At 35.2% G+C, this 10,003-nt stretch overlaps 1 protein-coding gene across 3 annotated transcripts; it reads left to right on the forward strand.

The window, feature by feature from the left end:
* Window positions 1–178: 178 nt before the first annotated feature.
* Window positions 179–9,874, forward strand: LOC114425566 (magnesium-chelatase subunit ChlD, chloroplastic). 3 transcript variants are annotated; one of them, XM_028392513.1, is made up of 15 exons: window positions 182–498; window positions 663–841; window positions 1,358–1,442; window positions 1,569–1,885; window positions 2,372–2,495; window positions 4,115–4,207; window positions 5,255–5,350; window positions 5,711–5,845; window positions 6,461–6,661; window positions 6,938–7,093; window positions 7,587–7,694; window positions 8,133–8,267; window positions 8,569–8,730; window positions 9,356–9,476; window positions 9,565–9,874. In XM_028392513.1, exons 1-15 carry the CDS (start codon window positions 244–246, stop codon window positions 9,648–9,650), a joined length of 2,253 nt encoding a protein of 750 aa, XP_028248314.1. In that variant the 5' UTR covers window positions 182–243; the 3' UTR covers window positions 9,651–9,874. The 3 variants fall into 3 exon arrangements, with proteins under 3 accessions (XP_028248326.1, XP_028248314.1, XP_028248320.1); XM_028392519.1 differs by lacking the exons at window positions 182–498; window positions 663–841 and adding an exon at window positions 852–946; XM_028392525.1 differs by lacking the exons at window positions 8,133–8,267; window positions 8,569–8,730; window positions 9,356–9,476; window positions 9,565–9,874 and adding an exon at window positions 7,808–8,108 and having other exon boundaries at window positions 179–498.
* Window positions 9,875–10,003: the final 129 nt, after the last annotated feature.

Below are 10,003 nucleotides of genomic sequence, written 5' to 3' on the forward strand. Positions count from 1 at the left end.
CAAAATTTATACATACAATTGGGTATAACTAACAGAGTATTACACGTGGCTCACGTAATTTTTTTTTTCTTATCCAACATCTTTACTAATTCGAAATTGGATTAAATAAGTTTGATCAAGTTACTATAGATGCTGAATCATTTGGTTAAAGCAATTTATTTAATTTAAAATAAAGCAGGGGAAGGAAGGGATAAGATTATAAGGTTTGGGTGGAATTGAGTGAAGAGACAGTGGTCTCATGAAATGGGTTTCGCTTTGGCATTCACAGCTTCTTCTACTTGCTGCTCAAATCTACAATCTCAGTCTCTGTTATTCGCTGCTGCTGCATTGAGATCAAAACCGTGTCTCTCTCTCTGCAACACTTATCGACCCAAACGCATTCGGAAGCGTTCTCCAATTGTTGGCGCTCAATCTGAAAACGGAGCTCTCGTTACTTCCGAGAAGCCTGACACTAATTACGGAAGACAATACTTCCCCCTCGCTGCTGTTGTAGGCCAAGTAATCATCAATCTCTCTGCTTCTTTCCTTCAAATTCTGTATATCTTTGTTTTCTTAGCTTGCGTTAAGTGTGTTTATTGTTATCTTCGTCAATGTGGCATTGCCTTCTAAATGTAAAATCTTGACTCTTGAATCTTACAAGTTCCAATTGTTTTGTTTTGCAGGATGCTATAAAAACTGCTCTTTTACTTGGGGCCATTGACCCTGGGATTGGAGGAATTGCCATATCAGGAAAGCGAGGAACTGCCAAAACTGTAATGGCACGTGGACTGCATGCAATACTGCCTCCTATTGAAGTAGTAGTAGGTTCCATAGCCAATGCGGATCCGACCTGCCCAGAAGAGTAAGGTCACTGGTTTCTTCCATTTATAAGAAAAAGTTTACAAGTTTTGAGAAGTAAAAAAAACTTGACTATTCTAATGCGTGGAGGCAAAGCCAATACGAAAAGGTGACGTTGCTTTTTATGTCATAAAAATAGATAAGATCTTAAGGGAGGAACACATTAATGTTCTAGTCTTATGGGTGTGATTTTGTTCATACTGTTTCAGTGGAATATGATTTGGTCATTCATAATTGATAATGCTGCGGTGATGTGAATTGTTCGTATTGTGTATTCGCTTGCTCAATTTGCATGTGTCATCTTGGAGACATACCAACTCAGCCTAGTAGTTAGAACTAGCAATAGTGAATCCCTTGGAAGCTGTTGCATTCCTCTCTTTTTAATTGGGATGAAGCAATTTTTGTTGATCCCTTCTTTCCTTTTTATCCTTGAGTCTTTGACTTAGAAACTGTCTTGTAATCTTTTCTTTCCTTTGTTCCTTTATTTTAAATTTATAGATCAAGAGGTTAATATGTGTAGGTGGGAAGATGGTCTTACAGAATGCCTGGAATATGATTCTGCTGGAAATATTAAAACTCGTATTATCAAGTCTCCCTTTGTTCAGGTACTGTTCAGCAAGTAAGCTTTGCAAATATTTCATTATGTTCAGTCACCCAAGATCATTTTTCTTTTTACTATCAGTGAAGAAATTCTTTTTCTACTGAAAAAAACATGCTTATTTATACTTCAGATTCCTCTTGGAATCACGGAGGACAGACTCATTGGATCGGTTGATGTTGAGGAGTCTGTGAAAACAGGCACAACTGTTTTCCAGCCAGGCTTGCTTGCAGAAGCTCATAGAGGTGTTTTATATGTTGATGAAATTAATCTTTTGGATGAGGGTATCAGTAATTTGCTCCTTAATGTATTGAGTGAAGGAGTAAATACTGTTGAAAGAGAGGGGATCAGTTTCAAGCACCCTTGCAGGCCCCTTCTCATTGCCACCTATAACCCAGAAGAGGGTGCTGTTCGTGAACATCTGCTGGACCGCATTGCGATTAATTTAAGGTATTGGTGTCTGTAATTGACTTTTTAAGCCTCCCATTGGTTCACAAAGGATGTTCACTGTGGGGATGGGGAGAGTAGGATAAAGCATTTCCTGAAATAGAAAACTTTCTCAACAAGTTAAATACCAAACAAGCAACTTTTAGAGTTTGATTAAAAATGTCATGAAACAATCATTCTATTACCATCTGTCCACACTGAAGCTGTCCTCACTCCTCAATTTATGAAATTCTTTTACAAGTTCTCTGCCTCCATTTCCAGCCCCCTCTATGCTCCTTGTTCTTTTATTTTATGTTATTTCTGTTTCTCTCTCTCTCTCTCTCTCTAGCATCTGACGTCGTAATAAGACCCTTGGAAAAACTTCTTAAATTACCATAAATAAAAAAAGACTAAATGGGTAAAGAAAAACCCTGACTCAATACATATGTAATGGAATGAATTATCAAACTTTTGATCACCTCTCTTATTTCTAGATGCACCCTTCTGCAGTGCAGATCTTCCAATGAGTTTTGAAAACCGTGTTGCAGCTGTTGGAATTGCCACAGAGTTTCAGGAGAACAGTAGCCAAGTATTTGAGATGGTCGAAGAGGAAACAGACAATGCAAAAACTCAGGTATGTTTAGGGAAATAATAAAAACTGAATTAGAAAGGTGAAGAACAAATAGAAATGAATAGAAATTTTATTGAATATCAATCTCCTTGAATGTGAATTAGGATGATTTCAGAATCAAGAGGGAAATGAAAAAAAATTAAAAAAATGAGTTACAAATAGGTATCTCTCACAACCCCAGGAAATCCGAGAGTCTTTTCTCTCCTCCCAACCTCTACTCCAAATCCAAACCAATCTCTATTATTTCCCTCCTACTATTTGTTCCCTCTCATCTCCCTCTCCTAATTCAGTTAGAATCTCTAACTAACTAACCAACTGTTACTTCTGTTGTCAACGACTTGAACTGAGCCTAATTTGTTCACAGCAAAAACTGACCCAATTTCTATTCCCCTGTAATCACCCTTATTCATCCTAACATACAGTCATACACCTTTTTAAATTTGGTCTGCTAACCGGAAAATAAATAGTAAAGAAAGTATTTGTTAAGATGTCTCACATAGGCTATCAATGTGGCCATAATACTTATAAGGCTTGGGCTATTCTCCTCCTTTGAGCTACCTTATTAAGTCTTGATGTTGGACCACTTGTGGACGTCTAGTCTTGCAATCTTCATGTTCCAAATGTCCTCTCTTGCAAAATTAACGATCTAGTTATCCTACATTGGGTATGGATATGGTAAAAATACTTCTTATAAGGCTTGTAGAATCCTCCTTCCTTAAGTTATTTTTTGGGGTTGAGTTAGGCTTGATCTTTTTTAATGTGATATTAGAGCCTATCCAATTTTGATGTTGGGCCAATGTGCACGAGGTTGTAAAGATGTCCCACATAACAAGGAAAATGGCCAATGTACTTTTGTAGTCGTATCACTTGAGCTAGGTTGAAGTTGAACTAGACTCGGTCAATTTCTAATATGGTATCAAAGTCTATCAAGTTCTTATGTTCAACTACCCATGATGTTGGAGTTATAAAGTTGGCTAGGTGGTTAAAGGGAGAAGGGGGGAGGGAGTGGTCATGGGTTCAAATCTCTCCCACTAACAAAAACTAACAAAGTAACAACTAACATTTGCCGATAAAAATAAAAAAAAAGCTACCCATGGATGTTTGGTCTTGCAAACTTCATGTTCTAGATGTCCAATCCTAGATGTGCAAGTGTGTGTTAAGATGTCCCAAATCAACTAGGTGTATGACCAAAATACTCCTTTTAAGGCTTGAGCAATCTCCCCCCCCCCCCCCCCATTGAGCTACCCTTTGGGGTTGAGTAGGACTGATTTATTTTAAATAGTATTTCTTAAGGCTAATCTAAACTTAGGAAACAAAATTCCTTAAGGAGTTCTGTTTGTTATTCAAGTTACATAAACTTATCGTGTAAGGTTGTAAACATTGACAATTAGGTTCACATTCTTTACATCATTTTCACAAAACCAATGGGGCTAAAGATAGATAGGTAGGACCTACAGGAATGAATAAAAATTCTCTGTTTTTAAATTGAGTCCCCTATGTGAGATTTTGTACACCCGACAACTAAATTACTGATTTTATAATGTATGTCAGTCTAGTCTCCACTTCCTCTGCTATTATAATTTCTTTTCTGTTTAACTTTGCTTAATATTTACCTAGTGCAGATCATCTTGGCCAGAGAGTATCTAAAAGATGTTACTCTGAACAGAGATCAATTAAAATACCTGGTTATTGAAGCTTTACGGGGTGGTTGCCAGGTAAATTAACTGCAATTCTTTCTACACTTAGGCAAAAACTTTTTATATGGCACATTTGATGTATGCAACAGATATCCGAAGTTACATCCATTTTCTGTCTCTCAAGGAAATTAATTGATTCTACTGTGCTATGATTAAATCAGCTCCTGATTGCTTCATTTGTCTGCTAATTGCAGATAAAGACATCCTTCCAAATTTTTGCTATATTAATATTAAATTATTAATCATTTTGTGAAGCTTCAAACCATCCAAGAAAGAGAGGTGTATCAAGTGAGAGGAGTGTCTATATGAGAGAGTGAGAGGAGTAAACATGACCACTTAAAAAGTTATTTAATGATCATATGACAACTTAAAAAAGTCACATGACATCATCTTTTAATCCTAACCTTTTATGATTTGATTCAATGGTCATGATTAACTCTTCTCCCTCCCATAATAAAAGTTCTCTCACTTGATATGCTCCCTATTATAGCTTGCAACATATGATTTTGTTCATAATTATCTCATCTACTTTCAAGGTTTTGCTGGCTTTTTAGGTGATTCTGTACATTGTAAATTTAAGAAATTTTTTGTATGCATTATACTGATTTCTGAGTTGGAGTTATTAAATAACATGTCTTTCTTATGCCAAAATAAGGTTCTTCCTTCCCTTAAACTGCTTTATTGTTTTGGCATTAATTCATGAGTATATTTGAATATGTGTGTGCTAGTCTAAGTAGTTTTGGGCATGTAAATTATACTTGTCAAAGGGAAGAGCAAGAGAGAGGAAGAACTAGGATATATAAAAGAGATAAGTTATAGATCTCTTGCTTCAATATATAATTTCAAAATTTTGAATTGGTGATACCATGGGAGAGTTAAAACAAATATTTAAAACATTCTGACTGACACTTTGTCATTCTACAAATACTCTATTAGTCTATTCAACAGAAAAATCAACAATTAATTGTTTTACTTATCACTCATTGCAGTAGTTTGGAGATCAACCCAGTTTGCAAATCATTATCATGTTGATTGATAATTTTGAATACTTGTTATGAACAACAGGGACATAGAGCTGAGCTATTTGCTGCCCGTGTTGCAAAGTGCTTAGCTGCTCTGGAGGGACGGGAAAAGGTTTATGTGGATGACCTAAAAAAAGCTGTAAGCTTCCTTTGAAGTTTGAATACAAAATTTTGGTACATAGTTTCAATAGTTTTTCATTATTTTGGAAAGAGATCCTGAAGGTTAGGGTTTTATCCTAGCTTTAGAACTTAGCTCTAATGCTCTGTGTATGTGTGTGTGTGAGAGAGAGAAGATTTGTGAAAACTAAATGATATATCCTATCTTGATCATAGTTATGCTCTCTTTATATTTATACTAATGAATTTTGATTAAGTACATTTAGTAAAATTAGTAGAAACCCATCCCAATAGCATTCATTTCATACTTTGCTATTTTACTTTTTTGAAAATAATAAAGAACCTATCTGATAAATTGTTTATCTTACATTTTCTGATACAGGTAGAATTGGTCATTCTACCCCGGTCAATCATTACTGAGAGCCCACCAGATCAACAAAATCAGCCTCCCCCCCCTCCACCTCCTCCACAAAATCAAGAATCAGGCGAAGAACAGAATGAAGAGGAAGAACAAGAGGTTGAGTTAAACCATCTCTCAAATAATTTTTTTTAGGACAATCCCTTTTTGAAAAGTATTAGATTTTGGTCCATTTACTGGTGAATATTATCTATGTCAAATTGTCACCCTGTAGTTTCCTTTCTTTTAAAATGAATGTTTGTGTATGGACTATGGACTTATTTGCATAAGATTTCATGAATGAAATCGTTGAGATCCCATATTTATAGATATAGCCAAAGTAGAGCTTATACAGATTTGCTTCATAAGTTAACTTTTTGGCTTAAATTAGGCTCAACCTAAATTGAAGATGGTATCACCACCTATCCTAGATCTAATATTGGGTTGCCCTCAACTGTCCAAAAAATCTACCTGGTGCGGTTTTCCTAGTGCAATCCTAGATCCACGACTTTTAGTGCAATAAAAAAAAATTCAGTCCAACAATCTCTACATTCCAAATGGCCAATCCTGAGCATGAGCAGAATGTGTTGAGATCTTACCTCGACTATTAGATATGGTGGAAGTAAACCTTATAAAAGACTTGACAATCTTTTCCGTATGAGTTAGCTATGCTTTTAAGTTTTAACATCCACCTTGGTTTACTCGTAAAATTTTAAATATTGTCTTTCTAAACAGGATGACAAGGATGAAGAGAATGAACAACAGCAAGAACAATTACCTGAAGAGTTTATCTTTGATGCTGAAGGTGGCCTGGTAGATGAAAAACTCCTCTTCTTTGCCCAGCAAGCACAGAGACGCCGCGGGAGGGCTGGAAGGGCAAAAAATGTAATATTTTCAGAGGATAGAGGCCGATACATCAAGCCAATGCTTCCAAAGGTTAGTACTCCTAAGTCCTAACCCCATTTGTTTGTCCTATATTTGAAAGAGCAAGTATCAAATATAGCTGGTTTGCTGTTGAAATTTTTTTAAAGGAATTTTAGTGAATGCTGTTCAGTTGTATAATTGAATGATTTGATCTGTGTTTGTATCCAATTGCATTAATATCAGTGTATTCTAATTTCACTATTGTAATTCCCATTAACTAGTTATCTTTGATTGCCACTTGTATTGTATAGGCTTTTTTTCCACAACAAATGTTGTTACTGTTTGCAGGGCCCTGTAAAGAGATTAGCTGTAGATGCAACCCTTAGAGCTGCTGCACCTTATCAAAAATTGCGAAGGGAAAAAGACTCAGGAAACAGTAGAAAAGTATTTGTGGAGAAAACGGACATGAGGGCAAAGAGAATGGCACGTAAGGCAGGAGCATTGGTACGTATGTTCTCTCATTCAGAACTTGCATTTACAGTAATTAATTTGAAATCAAAATATAAAGAATTATTCTTCTAAAGCGTTCTCATCTTTCCTTATCATCTTCTTATTCTTCTCCTATTATCTCTATCCTCTTCACTTTTATTTTTTAAAATAGTTCTACAATTTTGCATGCATCTTACTGTGTGCTTGTGTCTAGTTAGCAATTGTTTTGTTGCTATACAAAGCCTTAAAGGTGTCTTACTGTCGATATGATAGTAATTAAACTGTTCTGATGTTCTTATAGGATTTAAATATCAATATTATTGCAGCTGTATTTAGCCAGAGGAATTAATTTCATATCAAAAAAATTTGTTTGACTATGGAATATAATTTCAATCTCAAAGGTAGTCTATTGTGAAGTTTGCTAAGAAAGCAATTATGAAAGAAATATTTAACTTGTTTGTGGTAAGATTTTATGCATTTTGTTTTTAAAGAATCTTAATAATTGCAGGTGATATTTGTGGTTGATGCAAGTGGAAGCATGGCATTGAACAGGATGCAGAATGCAAAAGGTGCAGCACTTAAGCTTCTGGCTGAAAGTTATACAAGCAGGGATCAGGTGAGTAGGCCATGTAATGTTTTAAAATTAGGAATTTATTTATAATTGATTTATGAATGAAAATGAACTGTAAAATTATTCTCAGAAATTACTTATACCAATCCACCCTGTAGGTTTCACGTATGAATTCTCATACAGAAGACAAAACTTGTAGTTTGACAGAAGAGACTTGTTATACCCTCTTAATGGGGAATTAGTGCATGGATTGGTACTTGTTTTCAGTGTTAACCTGTGCATCGCTCTGGTTACAGATACCGCCATGATATGCATATTGATTCCATTGCAAATCCTTGAACCAGAATCACTGTTATAATGGAACTATTGTGGAACATATAATGTTCAATTGATGATATGCTGGAGTAAACAGAAAGCGCGACTCATTTTTATGATGCTGTTTAAATAATCTTATTTCAAATAATTATTGCTCTTGTTAAATAGGTCTCTATAATTCCATTCCGTGGAGATGCAGCTGAAGTTCTTCTGCCACCTTCTAGATCAATTGCAATGGCAAGGAAACGTCTTGAGAGGCTTCCATGTGGTGGAGGGTCCCCACTTGCTCATGGTCTTACAACGGTATGCAGATTTTTTACATGTCATGTTTATTACGTTAATATATTCAAAGTTTTGAACAAAAAGTTTTACCACTGTTAAATTTATTGAACCGTGGACTTCGATTTATATTGCTGTGAACCTGTTTTTAATGTTTTAAATGATTTACTGACCAAAAAATATATTTTAAATGATTTCCTAATATTGACATTTTTAAGGAAAAAGGGATTACCGGTTATATGAAAATGTGACTTCTGGATCACATTTTAATTGGTTTAGCTAAGTCTTTTTAAGCTTATTAATTCTTATTTATGAAAATATTTAGGCTGTTAGAGTTGGATTAAATGCGGAGAAAAGTGGTGACGTTGGACGTGTGATGATTGTTGCAATCACTGATGGCAGAGCCAATATATCATTGAAAAGGTCGACTGACCCTGAAGTTGCCGCAGCTACTGATGCCCCAAAACCTTCAGCACAAGAATTGAAGGTAGTGTTAAGCTTTGTAATTGGACTCATAGTTACTTTCAAATGACACGATTCTTAACTGTCATTTTCTGTTTTGTCATTTGTGTGTGGTGGTGGTTGGTGGGGGGGTTGGGGAGGAAGTGGGTTAGCGATCGGGGCTTAAGTAAAGGGGTAGTATGAACCTGCATCCTCATCAAGGATCAGGCATGTGGGTACCATCATGACAAATTACCAATGGCATGTGGAAGCCATTTTCTGACACCAAAACTTTTTAGAACATGTTATCTAGTTAGTGTGGAAGCCAATGATATTAAATTCAAGAGCGGTAATGCTCTTTCTAATAATATAATTAGTGTACATTTACACCATTCCTTTGAGGTTCCATTATCTATTTACCATTTTGTAATGAACGTGGGGTGGATTAGTAACACGTGAGATAGAAACAATACGTTTTATTAATGTTTTCTTGTCTCCTTTATTTTAAGGCAAAACATTAGGCATTATTTTTATTCTTTAATTTTTTTAGCAAGCATTTACTTATGATCTTTTCAAATTTGTACGAATTGGGAGGATTTACATATATATTACTTGTTTAGTTCTAACTTGTCTGAGTCTGAACTAACTGTTAACTTTGTTTTAATATAAAGGATGAAATTCTTGAGGTGGCTGGGAAGATATATAAAGCAGGAATGTCTCTCCTTGTCATCGACACTGAAAATAAGTTTGTCTCAACGGGTTTCGCCAAGGAGATTGCTAGAGTTGCCCAAGGTTTGTGTACTACAATTCTACTGAATCGATGTGTTTAGTATCTTCAATAGAAGAAAACATTATTCATAAAAATAATTTAATACTGCAGGCAAGTATTATTATCTGCCAAATGCTTCAGACGCTGTTATCTCATCGGCAACAAAGGAAGCTTTATCAGCTTTGAAAAGTTCATGAAACCTTGTAAAAATAAAGCAGTCAAACATCACTTCCCCCTTTGGTCGTAAATGTTAATGTAAATCATGCAAACTATGTTATGATGGGAAGAACGCATGTTGTAATAACCAGGAGCAATTTTGAATCATACCAATGCTAACAAACCATAGACATGATAATGATCAGTGTTGTGTTGGCTAATTCCAAAAGATTTAAGTGAGCTCAATGGCATTTCAGTATTTAAAGCATAATTACTAATGAAATTTACCTTCAAAATTATTAAATAATATTATGTGGCAGTAGCACTTTGGCATTTCTAATTTTAAAGCATAATTATCTAGAAACCTTAGCCAATGTAACAATAATCTTGATTT

Source organism: Glycine soja, chromosome 1 (assembly GCF_004193775.1).
Source record: "Glycine soja cultivar W05 chromosome 1, ASM419377v2, whole genome shotgun sequence".
In the NCBI taxonomy this organism is placed as follows: Eukaryota; Viridiplantae; Streptophyta; class Magnoliopsida; order Fabales; family Fabaceae; genus Glycine; species Glycine soja.